This window comes from Lithobates pipiens, unplaced genomic scaffold, assembly GCF_037356315.1.
Source record: "Lithobates pipiens isolate NorthernLeopardFrog02 unplaced genomic scaffold, aLitPip1_a1.2 Scaffold_8, whole genome shotgun sequence".
Lineage (NCBI taxonomy): Eukaryota > Metazoa > Chordata > Amphibia > Anura > Ranidae > Lithobates > Lithobates pipiens.
The window spans coordinates 300,773,493-300,798,621 of record NW_027507903.1 but is presented as its reverse complement, the minus strand read 5'-3'; the positions used below and the strand labels follow the sequence as shown (position 1 = coordinate 300,798,621).

The 25,129-nt window shown below is 44.5% G+C and overlaps 1 protein-coding gene across 2 annotated transcripts in view; it reads left to right on the top strand.

Annotated features, from left to right (window-relative positions):
* The window catches only part of CPLX2 (complexin 2), a 306,204-nt gene that overhangs the window by 242,194 nt on the left and 38,881 nt on the right, over positions 1 to 25,129 (top strand). For both annotated transcript variants that reach the window (XM_077472613.1, XM_077472612.1), the window contains exon 3: positions 20,163 to 20,338. In XM_077472613.1, coding sequence (XP_077328739.1) covers positions 20,163 to 20,338 — 176 coding nt within the window. The remainder of the gene's footprint in view (positions 1 to 20,162; positions 20,339 to 25,129) is intronic.

Below are 25,129 nucleotides of genomic sequence, written 5' to 3'. Positions count from 1 at the left end.
CCCAGCTTGGTATCTGCAACTGAAATATTTTCTATACAATACAAACTTTGCCAATCTCCATCTTAAAACAATTCAAGATGTGCATTTGGCTGTGTGCATTTGTATAGATCATCTTTTATTATCCTCTTGTACTAGTAAAATCTGGGTTTAGAGTAAGGGTAAACATTGTATATTTTCAATTAGCAAATATTTTTAATTATTGCAGTGATTAGTCATTTTTATATGACTTTCACATTACACACTTGCTGTTTTGTATTTTATTGTTATGGGTTTTTTTCTTTCACATTTTTATTGTTTTATTAAATATAGAGATCTTTGGTTTACCGTAAATACTTTAATGAAGCTCAATTACTCTTGCAATTTCTCTGTTTTTCTTTGTATTACAACTATTGCGATAATATATCTGCACCACAGGGAGTGCATTTTTTAATACTAACTCATAAGGGTTGATTTACTAAAGGCAAAAAGGCAGTTCACTTTACAAGAAAAGTTGTACTTTACAAGGGACTAAGCCACAGAGCTTAGTGAATGAGACAAAGCTCTGCAGGCTTCCTTCATCTAATCACATGTTAGAAAAAAATGCAGATATATTTTTCTTTTCCTTGCAAGTTATTGGGTGTTCTTTGCTAAGTGAAATTGCACCACATTCACTAAACTCTGGAGAAAATTCTCTTGCACAGAGCAACTTTTCTAGCAAAATTAACAGCATATTCACCTTAAAGTAGTTGTAAAGTCTCTGGACAAAAAATCATCATAAACTTTCTCTTGTAGACCAATATAACCTGCAGTATGTGTTTTATTTTTTTTTATTTTTTTTTTGCTAAATGCCTTTTTTATGCAGCACTTCTGTATTGTCATGTCTTTTTTTCTTCACTCATTCTAAATCTCCATGGCTGGGTTCACATATGAGCATGCAGCGGCTCACAGCAGAAGTCCAGTGCAGGTCCTTTCACCATTTCAGGTCTGATTTCAGCCCACATTTTTGGCTGAATTTGGACCTGAAATAGACCAAAAGACGCACAGGACTCCTGTGCAAATTTGCATCAGAGCTGCTGCAGAGATGTGTGAACCAGCTCCATAGAGAGCTGGTCACAATCTCCTGCTGTGCGAATTGGATGTGGGGAAACATCCAATTCACACTAGTCCAATAGGTATTCACCCAGCCTATAAGTCCAATAGAAGAGGAAGAAGAAGAGGAATCTGTGCCCTCTGACCTAGTGTCAGCACAATACTGATTGGTGCTGTGCTGGTCACATGTACATAAAAAAAAGGAGGGAAAGAGCAGCTGCTGTTAAATGATCAGTCATTTAAAGCTGGGCTACACTGGAGGGGTGAGGCAGGGAATTGATCAGCTTCACGCAGATGAGCAGGGAGCGAAGGAGGGGAGAGAGAGAGATGCAAGGACACTGAGGAGAGAGCATGGTGATGGAAAATGATGGAAAGATGTAAACTGGCCACACTATCATGGATTGGCAGTCACGATTAGCTTGGTCAGTTGACAGATAGGAACACAGGAACAGGCAGGATCAACCAGGTATTGTAAGTTATATACAACCCTTTTTATCTGCATTCAGAGTGACACCCAGGGAATTGCTTCCTGTTACATCACTTTTGGCCTAGTCATGGTCATGTTAAGGATTCTGTTTAGGCAAACACTTCACCCTGAAGAAACTCATATCCCAAGTGGGTGAAACATGTCGAGGCATGTGCCTACACATGCCCGTTGCCAATAGCCAGCCCCAGGCTTTTCATCATCTTTTAGCCCCCACCTTGTTTCCGCAAACCTGAAGTCCATGAACAACCGGAAACCAGAAGGAGACAGCCAGACGGCCCCGTGCCGGTTTTGAGTGGATGGCACCTTGTGTGTGTCACCAGGACTAGGAATACAGAGATTTGCACCCTGCATGCCCACAGACCCCTGCAAAGGACTCTGGAATTACCACCTTGTCCTTGCAATCGAGGACAAACTCAATATCGTCCAACAGTGAGCCTTTTTCAAGCTGGTATACCCAGCAAGTGATCACAGCCTGAATACCTTTTGAAGCTTTTTGCTTTGACTCAGCTGACTATATCCTTCTACTTAACTCACATGCAGGGCTGTCTTAAATGTTTTATGGAAACATGATGCTGAATGATTAAAAGGCTTACTGCATATCTATTGTTCCTCCTAGACTCAAGTCACATTGCTACATCACCATGTGCTGCATTCTACTGCTTTACCATCTCTATGACTGATAATACTGCACCAAGAAACCAAACCTGCCTTGTTAATTAACTGGCAGGGACACCTTCCAGCCCAAAATTGCATTTATTTGTCTGTGATGATCAATATCTTTAATACTGTAGATACCTAATGCACCAGCTTTAAAGGCAAATAGGGAGTCTGGAGGTCCATGGTTAAGCACAATACGGATATGGGTCTGTGCTTTCAAGGTTTCCCAGAACTCACCTCGCCTGATGTACCTAAGCATGATGTGTTAAGTCACACCAAATGACTTGAGGATGACTTGGATATGGCTGAGATTATGGGCATGTGTTGTTAAGTGACGTTTTTTACCATGTGTAATGTCCTATTGTTTATGCTTTCCTTTCAGTGATACACTTTTTCTACCAATTGTTCTAATATAGATATAGCAGGTTAAATTGCAGTTTGTTCCTTTTCCTTTATTGAAGGCAAAAACACCCTGGGTCCTATTCCCAGTTCCTTTTTATCTTGACTGCTTCCCCTGTCTTGATAAGGAACTCCACCTAATTAGGTGAGTCAGTAACCTGCCACCTAAATTGACCAACGATATTGGTCATCATGACCTCACCAATTGCGTTTTATATATTGCAATCAGTCCTCAGACATTTGTGCCCCTTTTTTTTACCAAAATCCTGCAAACTAGCCTTACAAAAAAGCCAGAAAAAAATTACAAGGCTCTACTTCTGTCCACTTAGTGGGGTTCTGGTGTTTTCTGGTGTTCAGTTATCACTACGTGTGGACAAAAACTTTTATGGAAGTCATATATCGTTCTCTAAGTGATGGGTATTCACACTAACCCATTTTTATTTTTTTTATCCTTTTAACCTGGATCTGACCGGGAGCTATCATAATGATGTTTTTCAAATGGAGTACCCCGTGTTGAATATGTCATATGTCAAGAAAATGTTCTAGCAATGTAAACGTTATACACATTTTCTTTAAAAAGTTTGTATTATACAGAATGGTTAACCTAAAAAAATTGCTATTTTGGCATGCTAATAGAGTTGTGGGAGTCCTTTTGATATACCAAAATAATATTTATCCTTCATGTGCAGTAGTAGAAATTAGCCTAAATCAATTTTGATTAATAATAGAACTGATATGTTACTGGTGTATTAATGCACATTCTTCATTAACTACTTAACCTTTTAAAACAAGCTTGTGGCCAAAGTAGAAGCAGTGAAGTTATTTATATTTTACTTAATAGGCACCAGATTTTAGTAAAAGTGATCTGGGTGGCTGTAGCATAGCCTGATCACTTGTATGGATCTCACAATAAAAGAGATTGTGGTTCCTGAAAGCCCAGGACCACAAAAAAATGTTGTCAGGATGGTGAGTGGGGGGAAATCAAGGACCTAATGTCCTTTGCAGACTGTAAAACATAGAAGCACTCACTTGTTATCGCAATGCCTTAAAGTAAAGAAAAAATACAAATGTTAAAAAATCTAAACTAAAATAATATGAAAGTAACAAAAAATGAAAAAATGTCAAAGCATATCCGTTGCCCCACACAAACATACAATCATAAAAATGCATGTAGGAGAGGACATGTATGAAATCACGGCTGGATTAAGAACATCGTGGGCCTGGTGCTGAGGATTTTGGTGGGGCTTTTTATAAAAATAAATAAATAAATAAAAATGCATACAATTTTTTGTTATATAACAATAACAAATTAAACAAATTAAATTAAATAGAGAGAGGGTGGATGAGAGAGAGAGGATGTGCATGAGCATGAGTGGGAGTGACAGCAATGCAGCCCGGCCAAGGCAAGTGACTGAAGGCACAGAACCCGGAAGGAAGACCGGGTGAAGATGGAAGTGCCCAGGACCCGCCGGATTGATCACAGTGCAGCGCTGCAGGGCTCAGTCTGACAGGTAAGTGTACCCTAATGTGCTACTATGCTGTGCTTACTTGTACATTATGGCATAACTTACCTCAGGGCATCTAAAAAGTAGTAACGTTAGCAAAGTTTACTACCGTTTTAATATCACAGGATCCCAGGAGCCTCTCATTGGGCCCCCTACTGACCCGGGGGCCATTGGGCAGTGGCCAAGTGCATAGTTGCCAACATTTCAAAAATATTTTCAGGGACACTTTTTTTTACCAGTGGTATATTTAAAGTAGCTGACATCCCCTATGTTTCTCTATACATCACAGTAGTAATCACAAAATTAAATCAGTACTAATAATGGGCAGAAAAAATATGAGAACTGAGAAGATTTCCTTTAGTTGAACTAACAAAAGTATGCCCATTCTAGAGTTGGTAACATTGAGAATATTCAATATAATTTTAAAGAATTGTTTTTTGTAAATAAGAGGCATAGGGGAGGAGTATGGATGGTATAAAAGAGGGAAGTATGTGCAGGTGAGGGAGAGGAATGGGGTGGGTATAACAGTGGACACTCTGTACAGGAGAGGAGTGTATGACAGTGGGCACTGTGTACAGGAGAGGAGTGTGGAGGGTATGACAGTGAGTGGTATGTACAAGAAAGGAGTGTGGAGAGTATGACAGTGGGAACTATGTACAGGAGAGGAGTGTGGAGTGTATGGCAGTGGGCACTATGTACAGGAGGGAAGTGTGAGGGTATGACAGTGGACAGTATTCACAGCAGAGGAGTGTGGTGGGTTGACAGTGGGCACTATGTACAGAAGAAGAGTGTGGAGGGTATGGTGGGGACAGTATGTACAGGAGAGGAGTATGGCGGGTATAACAGTGGGCAGTATGTACAGGAGAGGAGTGTGGAAGTATGATAGTGGGCACTATGCACAGGAAAGGAGTGTGGAAGGTATGACAGTTGGCAGAATATAGAGGAGAGGAGGGTATCATGGGGTGGTATGTACAGGAGAGGAGTGTGGAGGGTATGAGAGTGGGCAGTATTACAGGAGAGGAGTTTGGAGGGTATCCCAGTGGGTGGTATGTACAGGAGATGAGTGTGGAAGGTATGACAGCCAGCACTATGTACCGTAGAGGAGTTTATGAAAGAGGGCAGTATGTACAGGAGAGGAGTGTGAAGGGTATGACAGTGGGTAGTATGTACAGGAGATGAGTGTGGAGGGGAAGACAGTGAGCAGTATGTACAGGAGATGAGTGTGAAGGGTAACACAGTGGGCAGTATGTACAGGACAAGAGTGCGTAGGGTATGACAGTGAGCAGTTTGTACAGGAGAGGCTTGTGGAGGGTATGACAGTGAGAAGTATGTACAGAAAAGGAATGTAAAAGGTATGACAGTGGGCATTATGTACCAGAGAGGACTGTGTAGGGTATGACTGTGGGTAGTATGCACAGGAGAGGAATGTGGAGGATATGCAGTGAGCAGTGTGTACAGCAGAAGAGTGTGGAGGGTAAGGCAATGGGCAGTATGTACAGAAGAGGAGTGTGGGGGTATGACAGAGGGTAGAATGTACAGGAGAGCATTGTGGAGGGTATGACAGTGAGCAGTATGTACAGGAGAGGAATGTGGAGGGTATGACAGCGGGCACTATGTACAGGAGAAAAGTGTATGACAGTGGCCAGTATGTACAGGAGAGGATTGTGTGGGGGGGGGGGGGTATGACAGGGAGCACTATGTATAGGAGAGAAGTGTAGAGGGTATGACAGTGGGCACTATGTACAGGAGAGAACTGTAAGATAGTGGGCACTATGTAGTGTCATACTATGAAGTGTATGACAGTTAGCAGTATGTACAGGAGAGGAGTGTGAATGGTATGACAGCGGGCATTATGTACAGGTGAAAAGGATGAAGGAATCTGGGAAGGAAAAATATAAAGGTTTGTGGAAGGATGTTTAGGGACTACGTAGTGGTTAAGCGGTCCATACTTGAAATAAAATGAAGGGAAGCAGAGACCAGCCATAGTCGATCTATGTATAGGCTAGCCGTTGTACACAAGTCAATCTATTAATCGACTTGAGTACAACTAGCCTGTCAGGTTTTTCCCAAAACAATCAGTGCAGCCAGCTATAGTTAGCAACACTGATCATTGTATTCTGTGGGTAAGGAAGGCTCCCCATTGGCAGAACACAATAACACTGTGTGCATGATTCCCCCAGCCACAGGTCAGCAGATGAGAGGATGTGGGGGACAGGCTGGGGAGAGAGGTCTGTCATCAAGGGGGTGTGAGATGGACATGGAGGAATATCAATCAGTGGGTAGGGAAAGTAACTGGGAGTGATATCTTTTAGAATAGGATCTGTTATCTCCAGGTTGGGAAATGGTCACCTGTGAAATAAGTTGAAGGCAGGTGACTAACATGGGAAGTGGCTGTGGAGTGCCCTGGTTGGTGGGGAGTGTGAAATGGATGATGTTTCTTTCACATTTGCTGTAACGCTTACTGCCCTCTGAAAAGTGATCTGTCGCAGATTGCTTTTCAAAGAGTGGTATAGCACCAGCTGACAGGCATTCATGAGGTGCTACTGCTGCCTCCTTGTTTTTTTTTACATTTCTGAATATTATTTTTATGTTATTGGACTATGCTGCTGCTGCAAAAGAGCTTGGCCTGCAGTTGCAGAGTGGCCCCATTGAAATCAATAGGCGAGTTTGACAGGCTGCCTGTCAAACTCTGCAGGCTCCAAGCTGTCCATTGAGCTCAGTGCCTCTGACAAGAAGTGAGAGGCATCGTGAGCTCATCCTTTCAGTCTGCTGCAAACAGAGTGTGCCACGACCCTCAAAGTCTATTGTTTTTTTTGTTTTTGTTTTTTTGTGTGATTTTTTGGGGGTCCCTTCTGACGTCTCTGTGCTCTTTGGTTCTTCTCCCGCTCTCTGGCCTCTTCTCCTGCTCTCCAGTTCTTCTGCCAGGCTACTCCGCTATCTTCTGGTCTTTTGCCACTCTTTTGCTAGCGGTGGCCCGGCTTTCTCCTTTGTTGTCGTCGCTGTCGCCATCTTCTTCCTTCTTCTGTTCTTCCGATGTTGACATGGTGCTCTCTCCCTCTGTAATGCCATACACACAGTTTGCGATGACTTATATAGGCATAAAGGGGTGGGATCACCGGGTGATGTCACCCAGTGGCCCTGCCCCTTATGATTCCACAGTCCCGGGGCATGCTGGGACTGTGACCTTATAAGGGGTGGGGTCACCAGATTCTAATAAGCCCCCCGCCCACAGACCCCGAAAAACCAACAATCAGGGTTGTCGGGAAGAGGCCCTCATCCTCATCAACATGGGGACAAGGTGCTTTGGGTAGGGGGGCCCGCAGAGCGCCCCCCTTCCCCAAAGCACCCATGTGGCCTGGTACGGTTTGGGGGGGGCGCTCGCTCGTCCCCGCCCTCTTTCCTGACCGGCCGGGTTGCATGCTTAGATAAGGGTCTGGTATGGACTTTGGGGGGACCCCCACGCTCGCTCGTCCCCACCCTCTTTCCTGACCGGCTAGGGTTGTGTGCTTGGATAATGGTCTGGTATGGACTTTGGGGGGACCCCCACGCTATTTTTCTGGTGTAGGGTGTTCCCCTTAAAATCTATACCAGACTTAAGGGCCTGGAATGCCCCTGGAGGGGCATTCCCCCTTTGCCCTCGCTGCGATAGGAAAATGTGTGTTTCCTATTGCAGCCAGCGCGAGATGTACAGTACCCTGTCACCAAGAACCAGCGTGATAGGATCGCGCTGGAAACATTCTCGCGGGCAGGTGCTGTAGCTGCCCTTTATCGTATTTGGTCCATCGGACCAACATACAAACGAACGGGCTTCTCGATAGGAACTGGATCCGGTGGACTCCTGGTGGAAAGATTTAAAACGTGTTTTATTTCTAGGTCCGTCTGACTTTTGGGAAGAAAAAGACAGACTGAGCCCACACACGATCAAATTGTCCGACGGTTTTCGGTCCGCCGGACCAAGTCTGCCGGAAAGTCCGATCTTGTGTATGGGATATAAGGGTCTTTTAGCCTTATGGCTATAATTTGCAAATCTCACATTAGGTTTATTTATGTATGTGTGCTTGTGTATTTGTATTTATATACATGTGGCTTTTCAGTTTTCTCTTGCTAGTCCTTTCTGTCTCTGCTTATTTCTGCAAACAACTTACCGTATATACTCGAGTATAGGCCGACCCGAATATAAGCCGAGGCCCCCAATTTACCCCCAAAAAACGGGAAAACTTATTGACTCGTGTATAAGCCGAGGGTGAGACATGGCTGTCCATCCCTGTGTGTGTGTCCGTCCATCCCTGTGTGTCCATCCATCCCTGTGTGTGTGTCCGTCCATCCATCCCTGTGTGTGTATCCATCCATCCATCCATCCATCCCTGTGTGTGTGTGTGTGTATTCATCCATCCATCCATCCCTGTGTGTGTGTGTGTGTGTGTGTGTGTGTGTGTATCCATCCATCCATCCATCCCTGTGTGTGTGTGTGTGTATCCATCCATCCATCCATCCCTGTGTGTGTGTGTGTGTGTGTGTGTGTGTGTGTGTGTGTGTGTGTGTGTGTGTGTGTGTGTGTCCGTGCAGCCTTGTGTGTGTGTGTGTGTGTGTGTGTGTGTGTGTGTGTGTGTGTGTGTGTGTGTGTGTGTGTGTGTCCGTGCAGCCTTGTGTGTGTGTCCAGCCTACCTGTGTCCCAAGCCTCCGTCCCGAGCCGCCGTCGTCCCGAGCCTCCTCCGACCCGTGCCGTGCCTCCTCCGTCCCGTGCCTCCTCCGTCCCGTGCCGTGCCTCCTCCTTCCCGTGCCTCCTCCGTCCCGTGCCGTGCCTCCTCCGTCCCGTGCCTCCTCCGTCCCGTGCCGTGCCGATGGATCGCCGCTCTTCTCGGCGGCCATTCTACAATTCAAAATTCCGCCTCCGCCTGTGATAGGCGGAACACTCAATTTCCCAGCAGCCTGTGTTCCGCCTATCACGGACATCCTCTCATACTCGTCCGTAGTATGAGAATGAGCGGATGTCCGTGATAGGTGGAACACTGACTGCTGGGAAATTCAGTGTTCCGCCTATCACAGGCGGAGGCGGAGAAGGAGGCGCGGCTTTTAAATTTTAATGTCCGCCGTCTGTCTGCTCGATACGCTGATCGAGCAGTCAGACAGCGGTGACTCGAGTATAAGCCGAGGGGGCACTTTCAGCCTCAAAAAAGAGGCTGAAAATCTCGGCTTATACTCGAGTATATACGGTACTTTGCTGTGCCTTTGTAGTTATACTTTAAGCCTAAAAAGAGAAGTGGCATTTTCAAAAGATCTGCTGTAGCTGCCTCTATATTTTTTGTATGTTTTCTTTAAAACACAGGACTTCACGCACTCCATGAAAAATAGCAAAACTACTTCTTCTTCTGTAATTAGATATAAACTAAGTCCAGCACTGCCTGAGGATCCATTTCCAAGTAAGCATTGCATAACTGTCCTTCAATTTAATCTCATCCATGATAGCTCTTACTGGAATCCTTTGGGCTGATTTACTAGAATAGTTTAAATGGCATTAACATAATACAGAACTTGCATTAACAGCTAATCCTAATATGCATAACTTTTCTCATATTATTTTATTCTTTCCCATGTGTGATTTAATAGAAGAAGAAAATGTCGTAACCCCCATAGTGGCATTTTTTTTGTACTTGAGTGATAATTAGCGGTCGGTATGGATGTATAGTTCCTTTATTAAGCAACGTTAAAGAGGAAGTAAACCCTTTCAAACCACTTTGACCTACAGGTAAGCCTAGATTAAGGCTTACCTGTAGGTCCAAGCAATATCTCCTAAACCTATATGGTTTAGGAGATATTTGCCCGAAAATGGGCACCGCTGTCTACGGTGCATGCGCCGTAGACAGCGGCGCGCAGGCGCACTAAATGTGGCAAGTCCAAGAATGGATTTGCCTAATTTGTCGACTCCCGTGCGCATGCGCGGGAGTGATGTCATCGCGGCTTCGCCGAATGGCAGCGGCGGAGCTGCGAGACGCGACTCCCGTGCGCATGCGCGGGAGTGACGTCATCGCGGCTTCGCCGCTGTCATTCGTCGGAGCTGCAAGACGCCACCAGCAAGATGGATGCGGCGGACTACAGGGGACAGCGGCGACTTCGCTGGCTCCTGTGTCAGGTAAGTGACACATAATGAGCTACTATGCGATGCATAGTAGTCCATTATGCTTTACCTTTGCAGGGAAAAAAAAGAGGAAGTAAACCCATCAGGGTTTACTTCCTCTTTTAAGCGGGAGTCCACCGGGACTCCGCGTTTTTTTTTTTTTTTAAAAGCCAGCAGCTACAAATACTGCAGCTGCTGACTTTTAAATAGTGACACTTACCTGTCCAGCGCGCCCGCGATGCCGGCACCCGAAGCCGATCGCTCGCTCGTCTATCGGGTCCTGCCGCCGCCATCTTGGGTATGGGAATCAGGAAATGGAGCCTTTCGGCTTCATTTCCCGGTTCCCTACTGCGCATGCGCGAGCCGCGCGGCGCAATCCGGACGGTCCCCGCTGCCTCTGGGAGCTGTGTGTTTCCCAGCAGGCAGCGGGGCACTTGCTGAAGGGGGCGGGCGCTTGCGGAAAGGGGCGTAACGTGCGCCCCTTTCCACAGAGAGCTAGCCCGGAAGTGGGTGCAGTTACCTGGATTCCGATGAGCGGAGGTCCATTTTAGGGTGGACCTCCGCTTTAAGGCTCTGTAAGCTATACTTCTCTGCTGTATAGCCTATATATCTGTTTCTAATTGCAAGAGGATCATTTGATGGTATTATATTAAAGATGAAGTAAACTCTCTCACTGTGATGCTTCTTTTCATTTAGTCCATTATAATAAGTAATTATCAGACTATAGCCACTGTAATCCAGCCCAAATCGCATATTACTTACTGTTTAAAGAATCTTTAAAAAACTTGTTTCCAGGGGTTAGGCAGCACCATCTTAAGTATTGTTTTCTGAGTCCACAGTGGAGTGTATTTCCACCCTTACATTGAGCACTTCCTGTACTCTTAACTAAGCCTCCTTCTCAATCCAACGTTTCTATGGCAACCATGCTTCCCTGTTCATAGCTTACTTGTTTATTTCATAGTATTTACTTTTGCCAATGTCTAATGTTTGCCTTTGTCAGACTTATCAGCTTCAGCTGATAAGACTGCAGTAATGGTCAAGTTTAGACTGTATGTGAGGCCACATGGTGTGTAGGAGGAAGCTCTGAGTGATTAGCAGAGTTCAGTGTTGTGCCGTAGGAAGTCCTGATAACAGATAGATAAGACATAGAGAGTGTGCCATAAATCAGGGGAGATCTGGGCATGCTCAGTGACTTCATTCTACAGAACAACAAAGATTACAACAATATTAAACAAGTAAGGAGATATCTACAAGCAGTGTTCATTAGGGTTTTTTATGCTGATTTACATGGGACAAAGTTGTGGGAGAGGGATTACAACCACTTTAATGTATCTGAACACAAAGTGAACAATTAAAGACACAGTTCATATACTGTAGATATGTTAGCTGCCTTACTTTCAGAAGATTTGTAGTTTGTTCAGCCAGTCTTTAATTTCATTAACCTCATGTTTCTACACTACAGTTAAGCACTACAATTTGGTCATCTAATCACCCCTTCCTGTGACTGGATAATGAAAAATCCCACAAACTCATCAGAAATCCACAAATGAGTTCACCCACATGCTCTCCCTTACTGTAAGAAAGTTTTCAGTGTTAGACTGACATCACTGTGCAAAGCAATAGCGTTTAGATTGGCTCATGCCCTGTACACATGGTCGTAAATTCCAACGGAAAAAATCTGATCGGATTATAATTTCAGAAAATCCAATCGTGTGTGGGCTCTATCAGACTTTTTCCGTTGGAAATTCTGACGGAAAAAAGAGAGAGTAGGATCTCAAATTTTCCGACAAAAAAATCCTTTTCCGATAATTTGTAGAGAATTCTGATCGGACAAAGTGCCCCGCATGCTCAGATCAAATTAAGAGACCAAAGGTATTGGCTACTAGCTTCAACGTAGTCCCGTCGCAATGAACGAACACCATCACATTCCAAACGATAGGATTTTCCGACAACTTTGTCCGACCGTGTGTATGCAACACCAGTTTAGGACAAAATCTGTCAGAAAAAATCCGACGGATTTTGTGGTCGGAATGTCCAACCGTGTGTACAAGGCATTAGAGTGCATATCCTTTCTCTACCAATATGACTGCTGCTGTTCGAGAAATACAGGGCCCCAACATAACAACATTCATTCATTATCATAGTTGTATTTAAAATATGTGTAATGATTTTCAATAGATACAGTACATAAGTGGATTCACCTGAAGTTTTATTTTAAAGCCCATCTGTAGGCATATATTTATTTTACCTTGTGGAGTGTTTTTATACTCATCTCCCTCACAGACACCAAGGTCCATAGCCAATGTTATTCCCCAGTGCTGTAATGCCTGCTCTGGCTGTTTCCTGTCTGTACCCCCAAACTGATATCTTTGCCTGTAGACTGTATTCTGAATCCTGAGGGGACTCAGGCACTGTACATCTAATAGGAAGTGTCCACGACACACAGTAGTAATGTGGACATCTGAAGAAGGAACCTACCTACCTCCTGTGCATGAAAAAAGAAAGAAGACTTGTTTAGGTGAGTAAATGAGGCATTTGGGTATTTTTGTTTTATGCCAGTGAGTTAGTTAGAGGGAGGCGGGAGTTCAACTTTAAGGAAAATGCTGAAGTCACTGAACAGCAAATATAGTCAGTGCATAAAGTCAGGCACAAGCATGCCTAGAAAATTTGTTCACATTTATTATATATCTATTTATGTTTTACTTTTGTAAACCTGCCATATCTATATCTACCAAGGGCATAATTACAAATACTGGGGCCCCATAGCACAATTTAGGTAGTTTCCCCGACAACCACATTCTGTGACATCCAGCAATGTGGCATCTGTAGTCGTAAAAATACAGTCATCGATTTTCTTAAGTCATGTTTTTCATTTTTGTACACATTTTAAAATACACATTTTAGGCTTGAAGATCACTTAAAACCCCCATAACATAAAATAATGTCTAAAAGATGTGATAAATTGAAATAAAATACATTTTTGTAAATATTGTATTATATCTTTTCATGTAACAACACTGAATAAATGAAACTTTGTTACAATATAAAGTAGTGAGTGTACAGCTTGTATAACTGTAAATTTTCTGTCCCCTCACAATTACTTAACACACAGCCAATAATGTCTAAACGGCTGGCAACAAAAGTGAGTACACCCCTAAGTGAAAATGTCCAAATTGGGCTCAAAGTGTCAAGATTTTGTGTGTCCATCATTATTTTCCAGCTCTGCCTTTACCCTCTTGGGCATGGAGTTCACCAGAGCTTCACAGGTTGCCACTGGAGTCCTCTTCCACTCCTCTATGGTGACATCACGGAGCTGGTGGATGCTAGAAACCTTGCACTCCTCCACCTTTCCGTTTGAGGATGCCCCACAGGTGCTCAATAGGGTTTAGATCTGGAGACATGCTTAGCCAGTCCATCTTTACCCTCAGCTTCTTTAGCAAGTTATTCATCATCTTGGAGGTGTGTTTGGGGTTGTTATCATGTTGGAATACTGCCCTGTGGCTCAGTCTCTGAAGACATGGGATCATGCTCTGCTTCAGTATGTCACAGGACAGGTTGGCATTCATGGTTCCCTCAATGAGCTGTAGATCCCCAGTGTCACCAGCACTAACACCACCATGCTTGACTGTAGGCAAGACACTTGTCTTTGTACTCCTCACCTGGTTGCCGCCACACAAGCTTGACACTACCTGAACTTAATACGTTTATTTTGGTCTCATCAGACCATAGGACATGATTCCAGTAATCCATGTCTTTAGTCTGCTTGTCTCCAGCAAACTGTTTGCAGGCTTTCTTGTGCATCATCTTTAAAAGAGGCTTGCTTCTGGGGCGACAGCCATGCAGACCAATTTGATCAGTGTGCGGCTTATGGTCTGCAGCAATGCTGGCAGCACTCATACATCTATTTCCCAAAGAAAACCTCTGGATAGGGATGAGCTTCGAGTTCGAGTCGAACTCATGTTCTACTCGAACATTGCCTGTTCGCCTGTTCAGCGAACAGTGAACAATTTGGGCTGTTCGCAGCAAATTCGAAAAGCCGGAACACCCTATACAAGTCTATGGGAGAAATCTAAAGTGCTCATTTTAAAGGGTAATATGCAGATTACTGTCCTAAAAAGTGTTTGGGGACCCGGGTCCTGCCCCAGGGGACATGGATCAATGCAAAAAAAAGTTTTAAAAACGGCCGTTTTTTCAGGAGCAGTGATTTTAATAATGATTAAAGTGAAACCATAAAAGTGTAATATTCCTTTAAATTTCGTAGCTGGGGTGTATCTATAGTATGCCTGTGAAGGGGCGCATGTTTCTGGTGCTTAGAACTGTCGCTGCACAAAGTGTCATTTGTGCAGGAAAAAAAGTCCTTTAAAATCACTTGCGGCTAAATTGTCGGGTCTCCGTAATACAGAGAACACTCAATGAGTGTTCTCTGTATTAGCCGACAATTCATTCATTCATTGATTAAAAAAAAAAAAAAAAAAAAAAAGCGTGGGGGTTCCCCTAAATTCAATTACCAGGCCCTTCAGGTCTGACATGGATATTAAGGGGAACCCCGTGTCAAATTAAAAAAAAAAATTGACGTAGGGGTCCCCCTAAATATCCATACCAGACCCTTCAGGTCTGATATGGATATTAAGGGGAACCCCGCATCAAATTAAAAAAAAAATTGACGTGGGGGTCCCCCTAAAAATCCATATCAGACCCTTTATCCGAGCACGCAACCTGGCAGGCCGCAGGAAAAGAGGGGGGGACGAGAGAGCGGCCCCCCCTCCCTCCTGAAGCGTACCAGGCCACATACCCTCAACATTGGGAGGATGCTTTGCGGGTCTGTGACCCCTCAAAGCACCTTGTCCCCATGTTGATAAGGACAAGGGCCTCATCCTCACAACCCTGGCCGTTGGTTGTGAGGGTCTGCGGACGGGGGGCTTATCAGAATCTGGAAGCCCCCTTTAACAAGGGGACCCCCAGATCCCGCCCCCCCCCTGTTTGAAATGGTAAGGGGGTACAAAAGTACCCCTACCATTTCACAAAGAAAGTGTCAAAATGGTTAAATAAGACAAACACACTTTTGAAAAATTCCTTTATTAAAAATGAAAAAAAAAAAAAAAAAAAGATTCCAGCGGTGCTAATCCACTCTTGCTATCCAGCGACGGATCTCCGGGGTCCAGCGATGGATGATCATATCCAGCGACGGGGGAATCTCTCAGTCCAGCGCTGTCCATACATCCGTCTTCTGTCTCCTCTCCGGAGACACTGCAGAGAGCACAGCGCTGACGTTTCTTATATTGGGAGGGCGGGGCCACCCGTCACCTGACCCCGCCCCTCTGACGCTGGAGAGGGAAGCCAGGGGTTCCCCAGTGACGTGTGGGTGACCCCGCCCCCTCTGATGTAACGGAAGCCTGCGTTACATCAGAGGGGGCGGGGTCACCCACACGTCACTGGGGAACCCCTGGCTTCCCTCTGCAGCGTCAGAGGGGCGGGGTCAGGTGACGGGTGGCCCCGCCCTCCCAATATAAGAAACGTCAGCGCTTTGCTCTCTGCAGTGTCTCCGGAGAGGAGACAGAAGAAGGATGTATGGACAGCGCTGGACTGAGAGATCCCCCGTCGCTGGATATGATCATCCATCGCTGGACCTCGGAGATCCGTCGCTGGATAGCAAGAGTGGATTAGCACCGCTGGAATCTTTTTTTTTTTTTTTCACTTTTAATAAAGGAATTTTTCAAAAGTGTGTTTGTCTTATTTAACCATTTTGACACTTTCTTTGTGAAATGGTAAGGGTACTTTTGTACCCCCTTACCATTTCAAACAGGGGGGGGGGGCGGGATCTGGGGGTCCCCTTGATATGGATTTTTAGGGGGACCCCCACGTCAATTTTTTTAAAAAATTTGATGCGGGGTTCCCCTTAATATCCATATCAGACCTGAAGGGTCTGGTATGGATATTTGGGGGGGACCCCCACATCAATTTTTTTTAAAAATTTGACACGGGGTTCCCCTTAATATCCATGTCAGACCTGAAGGGCCTGGCAATTGAATTTAGGGGAACCCCCACGCTTTTTTTTTTTTTTAATCAATGAATGAATGAATTGTCGGCTAATACAGAGAACACTCATTGAGTGTTCTCTGTATTACGGAGACCCGACAATTTAGCCGCAAGTGATTTTAAAAGACTTTTTTTCCTGCACAAATGACACTTTGTGCAGCGACAGTTCTAAGCACCAGAAACATGCGCCACTTCACAGGCATACTATAGATACCCCCCAGCTACGAAATTTAAAGGAATATTACACTTTTATTGTTTCACTTTAATCATTATTAAAATCACTGCTCCTGAAAAAACGGCCGTTTTTAAAACTTTTTTTTGCATTGATCCATGTCCCCTGGGGCAGGACCCGGGTCCCCAAACACTTTTTAGGACAGTAACTTGCATATTACCCTTTAAAATGAGCACTTTAGATTGTGAACGTTCGAGTCCCATAGACTTTAATAGGGTTCTAAAGTTCACACGAAGTTTAGGTCTGTTCGCAGGTTCTCGTGCGAACCGAACAGGGGGGTGTTCGGCTCATCCCTACCTCTGGATATGACTCGGAGCATGTGCACTCAACTTCTTTAGTCGACCATAGTGAGGTCTGTTCTGAGTAGAACCTGTTTTGTTAAACAGCTGCGTGGCCTTGGCCACCGTGCTGCAGCTCAGCTTCAGGGTCTTGGCAATCTTCTTATGCCATGAGGTGCCATGTTGAATTTCCAGTGACCAGTCATTGGGGGAAATCTCAGATTCTTACACTTAAAACACCATCTCCCAATTGCAGGTTTCCAGCTAATTGTCCCCTTTAGCAGGTAGAAGTGATTAAATATTTGGGTCTGCATATCTCCAACTCAGTGTCGGATTTCCTTACATTGCATGTCACTCCACTTTTTATCAAAGCTGAAAGCTAGGTTGCAGGCATGGCAGAATTTACCTTTATCACTCATTGGCAGGGTGAATTTATTGAATATCAAGTTTCTACCTTTATTTCTGTATATATTTCGGAATTCTCTAGTCTGGATACCGAAATACATATTCAAAAAAATTGATCAACTGATGACAAATTTCCTTTGGCACCACCCTTGGCGTCACCCTCAGATCAAACTCAGGGTCCTACAATTAATAAGGAAACAAGGGGGCCTGGCAGTTTCTGATTTTCATAGGTACTTCCTAGCAGGTCAGCTGGTCTTCGCCCATAGGTGGTTGAGTCTCCCGGCAGATGATGCTGCAAATGCTCTTGAGGCAGCTGTTGCAAGTTCTTATGAGGCATTGACACATCTGTTGATACCTGGACCTAGAGCTCCATAAAATGTTACAGTGTGCAACCTGTAGGGCATGGGTAGTGGGTAACAAGATGGGGGTGTTAATACAATTTCCCCTCACACTCCGCTATGGAGAAACCCCAACCTGGTACACTTTTTGAATATCCCGCCAATAGTCGTTTGTACTAAATATGGTATCAAAACACTGAAAGATATAATGAGTGTTGGTAAACTCATTCAGTTCGATAGTCTGAAAGCTAAATTTCAACTCCCCAATACTTACTTCATTCTTTGCAACTGAGGTATGCATTTAATGGCCAAATTTGCGATACTAGTCTTAGTCCAGAAATGAGCAATCTGTAATCCTTAGAGAGGACTATCTGAACAAGGTTCTATCTACTATATACAAGCAATTTCTTGTGACTGGTGAGCTCCTTTCACATTGCAGGGCGGCGTGGGGGGAGGTGTTCTCTCAGATGGATGGGGATGATTGGGACAATATTTGGGACATTAACTTTACCAGACTGGTGTCTGCCATTCAAATTTTTGCATCGTACATATCTTACTCCAGCCAGATTAGCGAGAATGTTCCCTACCCGGTCACCCTGTTGCTGGTGGTGCACTTCCTCCGATGCTGATTTTATACATGTATTTTGGAATTGTGTGGCTATCCAGGAATTTTGGAAGGGGGTCACTAAGTGTATTGAGGAGGTTACTGCTATTCATATACAGCCAGTGGTGGAGGTATGTCTTTTGGGATTAGTGGATGCACTGGCTCCAAAAAAGAGTCACCCGCACTTTGTTGACAATTTTACTTTACTCTGCTAAGAAACTCATAGTGCTCGCATGGAAAAAGTCTGCCCCCCCCCCCCCCCCCCCCGGACTATTATAGCATGGAAGGCTCTGGTCAACAAAGCCTCCCAATTATATAAGGCTACTTACATAAGCAGAGTTATTCCACAAAAGTTTGATAAGGTGTGGAGCAGCTGGGTGAATAACGCTTCCACGGCTGTCTGATGTAGTGGTTACTTACGGGACAATATATGCCATCCACAACTTGGTATACAATAGATGTGGGGAGGTGGCACTTGTTTGTTCTTCTCATTGGTGTGATAAGGGGTTCCCTCCCCCCCCCCTTTTTTTTATTGTTTCTGTTACCCCAAGGTACAAAGCAGGGGTATTGTAGTAATGTTTGGCGGATGTACGTTTGGGCCAAAATGATAATTACAACATCAAATTATGTCTCTGTACAAGGGAGTCTATTATGATATCCCTGGGTATAGGTCTCAGGCTTATACAATGAGCCAATTGCTGAGGAAGTGTAAGTTTTAAGTTTTAAATTGTGTGTGGCTTGTCAGGCCTTGCTTGTTCGTGCTGTATATTTGTCAGTGCAAAATTTGATAAATTTAACTTTTCTAAAACAAATTATGATTTGTTACCAGATTTTAATAATATGTTACCAAAATGTTGGGGTAAAAAAAATGAGATAAGTTTGTGTTAAGTAAACAGGTATAGAATTTTTCAAGCTTCTAAATAGTGCACACCTGTGATACAGCAAAAAATAAGGTACACAAAGTTATCTATAGATGACACATTAAAAGCCTTTACAGCTCATCAATTTACAGTTAACAGAGACTGGCGGTCCTAGAATTTTCGCTTTCAGTCTGGTATGCCTGCTGATACCTAATATGCATGGCGCAATCATAGGACAGGGGCTTTTTAAAGAATTGCTTTAGGCTTTTTTTTTAAATGTATTTTTATAATAATTTTTATAACTTTCATTTTTAAAACTTTTTTTTCACTTATTTTTATTACTATCTCAATGAGGCTGTGATAGAAATAAGTTTTACAGTTTGACAGTTTAGTCTTGGTGACCAAACTGTAAAACTTGCAGCCTGGCCCCATAGATTACCAGGAGAGATTCGTAGGCTTCATTAATGTCTTGGTGTAATGTTTGAAGTTCGACTGTTACTTTGATAGCTGGCCCCGTTTATTGTATCAGGAGTGCTGACAACACATTTTGCATGAATGACAGTAAAAACAGATTGCAACCAATGCAAAAACCATCAAATGCAAATGTAAACCATCAAATGCAAACTCATTAAATTAGTAAAATCATATTTGTAAAAATATAAGAAATAAAATAGGACAAATAAGATTAACCATAGCACTGGAGAGGCTATTAACACCAAAGATAAAATTATTAAACATTTTTTTTTTTATAGAAAAATGTAAAATGTATACATAAAAAAGGTCTCACAGTTTACAATGCATCAGTTTCTATATATCACCACAAATTATATGCCAACCCTATTTTATGGCAAAGTAGTTCACATGTGTACATCATAGACACTTTTCTGAACTCAGTCAACATGTTTCACATAACAGTCCACTTCTTCAGGGCTGAACACACCTTAAGCTGTGCATATGGTGATCCAGATTTTACAAAAAGCATGCTAGATACTGTATATTGATGGAAAATTGCTCCATGAAAACTGTCTCCAATACTTTGGGATTTTTAAAAAACAAAAGGAAAATTATATACAACTACCTTTGATATGATGATATGCAGAATATGTAGGAATGATGCTGGCAGAAACCAACTGATTTTTTTTAACACAGATTACATATATCTCTGTTCTTCTGTTCAGGGGCAACAAAGGATATGGGAAAGATGTTGGGAGGTGAAGAGGAAAAAGATCCAGATGCCCAGAAGAAGGAAGAAGAGAGACAAGAAGCTCTACGCCAACAAGAGGAGGAAAGGAAAGCAAAGCATGCCAGAATGGAAGCAGAAAGGGAGAAAGTCCGGCAACAAATAAGAGATAAGGTGCTTTATTATCATACATGTATATTGGGCATTGATAGCTACAGTATCTCACAAAAGTGAATACACCCCTCACATTTTTGTAAATATTTTATTAGATCTTTTCATGTGACAACACAAAGAAATTACACTTTGCTACAATGTAAAGTAGTGAGTGTACAGCTTATATACCAGTGTAAATTTGTTGTCCCCTCAAGATAACTCAACACACAGCCATTAATGTCTAAACCGATGGCAACAAAAGTGAGTACACCCCTAAATGAAAATGTCCAAATTGGGCACAAAGTATAAAGATTTTGTGTGGCCATCATTATTTTCCAGTACTGCCTTAACCCTTTGGGCATGGAGTTCACCAGAGCTTCACAGGTTGCCACTGGAGTCCTCTTTAACTCCTCTATGGTGACATCACAGAGCTAGTGGATGTTAGAGACCTTGCGCTCCTCCACCTTCCCTTTGAAGATGCCCCACAGATGCTCAATAGGGTTTAGGTCTGGAGACATGCTTGGCTAGTCCATCACCTTCATCCTCAGCTTCTTTAGCAAGGCAGTGGTTGTCTTGGAGATGTGTTTGGTGTCATTATCATGTTGTTATACTGCCCTGCAGCCCAGTCTCTGAAGGTAGGGGATCATGCTCTGCTTCAGTATGTCACAGTACATCTTGGCATTCATGGTTCCCTCAATGAACTGTAGCTCCCCAGTGCTGGCAGCACTAATGCAGCCCAAGACCATGACACTCCCACCACCATGCTTGACTGTAGGTAAGACACACTTGTCTTTGTACTCCTCACCTGGTTGCCACCACACACTCTCGACACCATCTGAACCAATTAAGTTTATCTTGGTCTCATCAGACCACAGGACATGGTTCCGGTAATCCATGTCCTTAGTCTGCTTGTCTTTAGCAAACAGTTTGCGGTCTTACTTGTGCATCATCTTTAGAAGAGACTTCCTTCTGAAATGACAGCTATGCAGACCAATTTGATGCAGTGTGCAATGTATGGTCTGAGCACTAGCAGGCTGACCCCCCACCCCTTCAACCTCTGCAGCAATGCTGGTAGCACTCATACATCTATTTCCAAAAGACAATCCTGGATATGATGCTGAGCATGTGCACAACTCCTTTGGTCGACCATTTAGAGGCCTGTTCTGAGTAGAACCTGTCCTGTTAAACCATTGCATGGTCTTGACCACCATGCTGCAGCTCAGTTTCAGGGTCTCTGCAATCTTCTTATAGCCTAGGTAATTTTTATGTAGAGCAACAATTCTTTTTTTTTAAGATCCTCAGAGAGTTCTTTGACATGTTGAACTTCCAGTGATCAATATGAGAGATTTGGACATTTTCACTCAGGGGTGTACTCACTTTTGTTGGCAGCGGTTTAGACAGTGATGGCTGTGTGTTGTTTACACTACAAGCTGTACACTCACTACTTTACATTGTAGTAAAGTGTAATTTCTTCAATGTTGTCACATGAAAAGATATAATAAAATGTTTACAAAAATGTGAGGGGTGTACTCACTTTTTTGAGATACTGTATATACCTGTTTATGAAGGGGTTGCATACAAAATGTGTTTAATTTATCAAGAACTGTTTATATGTAATTTAATAGCCATACTAGGCTGCAACAATGTATCTACTCTCAGCTGCAGCTCCCAAGGCTGCATTCACACTTGAGCAGAGCAAATTATAGGTATTTTTATTTGAGAGTTTTTGAGCATTTTTAGAAGTGTATTACAAGCGTTTACAGTTTCAGGTGTTTTTGTGTAGCCAATAGAAAGCACTAGGGGGAAGAGAGGTGTAGAAGATTAGGGGTGGAGAACTGCTGTTAGAGCAGAAAAGGCATGACAATACACTCATAGAACATTTATGTTACATGTTTTCAGGCACTCCCATTGAAGCCTATGAGGCCCAATCTGTTAAAAAGAAGCTCATGCATTTTCTTGAGCAACAGGCGTGTTGCTACAGGCGACACAATGCCCAGATGTGAACAGGGATCATTGAAATTAATGGGATTTGCCTTGTTGAGCTGCAGAGTGTGAATGGGGCCCAATGGTAAACTAAACATGATCCATGTTAACCACTTACCCACTGGGCACTTAAACCCCCTTTCTAACCAGACCAATTTTCAGCTTTCGGTGCTCTCACACTTTGAATAACAATTACTCAAGTCATGCAACACTATACACATAGATTTTTTTGTCCTTTTTTTCACACAAATAGAGCTTTCTTTTGGTGTTATTTAATCACCGCTGGGTTTTTAATTTTTTGCGCTATAAATTAAAAAAGACTGAAAATGTGGTAAACAAAAAAAAAATTCTTTGTTTCTGTTAAAATGTATTGCAGAGTATTGGAGAATATTGGCAGAGTACTACAGAGTATTGCAGAGTATGGGCACTGAGCAGTGCTGTGGGCACTACAGATCCAGCCCACAGCGCTGCTGCAAACAATCTCTTCCCCTCTCCTCTCGCACTGTACAGATTGGTACAGAGAGGATGTTATATCAGCTTTTTCTGCTTTTGGCAAAGATGCGCGCTGATATTTCTGTGAATTTAAAGTGAATCTTTCCATTTCCCCAAACGTGCAAACATAATGTTAACCTTTATAATCAACATTATAAAGGTAAGCTGTTACCTTTATATTGCTGATCAGTTGTTTCCGTCTTTGCCCATCAGCTGTTTCCTTATTTACTCAAAATGTGCAGCCTAAGCAGGGCAAACGACACTGTTGCTGATTTTCAAATCTTGACCTTCTCCCCTTAGATTCTAATGTATATCTACTGCCTTCTAGAAATAACTGTGACTGTCACAGAAAGGGCAGGGATAATTTCTGATGTTCAGCTGGGCTTCACCTTTTATGCCGTGTAAGAGGCAAGATGGTGGCCCCCTATGGGAAAATAACTGTGTCTCATGCCGCGTACACACGATCAAACAAGCGGGTGGAAAAGTCCGGCAAACTCAAGTCCGCCGGACAATCCCCCCGTGTGTAGCCTCCGGCATACTTTTTTGACCCGAAAGTACGGCAGACTTAGAAAGTAGTTTTACACTCCAATCTTCCCGCCGGACTCGCATTTCGGCGGACAATCCGGCAGTGTGTGTGCCAGTCCGCCGTACTTTTGAAATGAGCAGACTTTTCCCGCCCGGAGAAAAGTCCGCTCATTTCGAGCGGGTCTCCAGGTAGGCGGGGCCCGCGAAGGAGACGTCGCTGGCCCCGCCACCTGGTATGGACTTAAAGGGGAACCCCAACGCCGAAAAAAATCGGCGTGGGGGTCCCCCCAAGTCCACATCAGACCCCTGTCCGAGCACGCTACCCGGCCGGCCATGGAAAGGGGGGACGAGCGAGCGCCCCCCCTCCTGAGCCATACCAGGCCGCGTGCCCTCAACATGGGGGGTGCCTTGGGGAAGGGGGGACCGCGCGGCCCCCCCACCCCAAAGCACCTTGTCCCCATGTTGATGAGGACAAGGGCCTCTTCCCGACAACCCTGGCCGTTGGTAGCTCTTTTACAGGCGGCCCGGTCTTCTGTCGCCGCCGTCGCCACCGCCGCCACCGCCTTCTGTTCTGCTCTGCTCTTCTCTTCTCTTCTCGTCTTCTTCTTCTTCTTCAGATGTTGCCTCGTCGAGTCCTCCGCTCACAATGGCTCTGACCGGGCAAGCGGCGACTTATATAGGGACATCACTGGATGATGTCCCCGCCTATTATGATGTCACAGTCCCAGCATCCTCTGGGACTGTGACACCATAATGGGCGGGGACGTCATCCGGGATGTCCCTATATAAGTCGCCGCGTGCCTGGTCAGAGCCATTGTGAGCGGAGGACTCGACGAGGCAACATCTGAAGAAGAAGAAGAAAAGAAGAGAAGAGCAGAACAGAACAGAAGGCGGCAGTGGCGACAGAAGACCGGGCCACCGCCTGTAAAAGAGCTATAAGAAGGCGCGGTGGCCCGGCAGAAGAACCGAAGAGGGGGGACAAGACCCCCGAAGTCGGAAGAAGAGGGCGGCATCGAGGAAGAAAGCCGGACTCCTCCGATAGTAAAAGAGCTACAAGAAGATAGCGGAGGAGTCCGGCGAGAAGACCCCCGAAGACGGAAGACCCCCGGACCCCCGGAGCTGTGCAATAAACTATTTTATCTTGTGTGTTGTGTTTTTTTTGTACTTTATTTTACAGGTGAATGGGTAGGGGTACATTGTACCCCATACTCATTCACATAGGGTGGTGGGCCGGTATCCGGGGGGCCCCTTATTAAAGGGGGCTCCCGGATTCCGATAAGCCCCTCGCCCGCAGACCCCGACAACCAACGGCCAGGGTTGTCGGGAAGAGGCCCTTGTCCTCATCAACATGGGGACAAGGTGCTTTGGGGTGGGGGGGCAGCGTGGCCCCCTTCCCCAAGGCACCCCCCATGTTGAGGGCACGCGGCCTGGTACGGCTCAGGAGGGGGGCGCTCGCTCGCCCCTCCTTTCCTGGCTGGCCGGGTAGCGTGCTCGGACAAGGGTCTGTTGTGGACTTGGGGGGGACCCCCACGCCTATTTTTTCCGGCGTTGGGGTTACCCTTTAAGTCCATACCAGGTGGCGTCTCCTTCGCGGGCCCCGCCTACCTGGAAACACGCTCGACTTTCCTCCGCGTGTGTGGGTGAGTCCATTCATTTCAAAAGTAGGACAGATAGTACGGCGGACTTAGTACGCCGTATTAGTCCGCTGAAAAAGTGCCATGTGTGGGCAAGTTGCCCGTTCGGAAAGTCCGACGGACAGTCTGGCGGGAAGTCCGCCAGACTAAGTGCGTCGGACAGACGGCTACGTGTGTA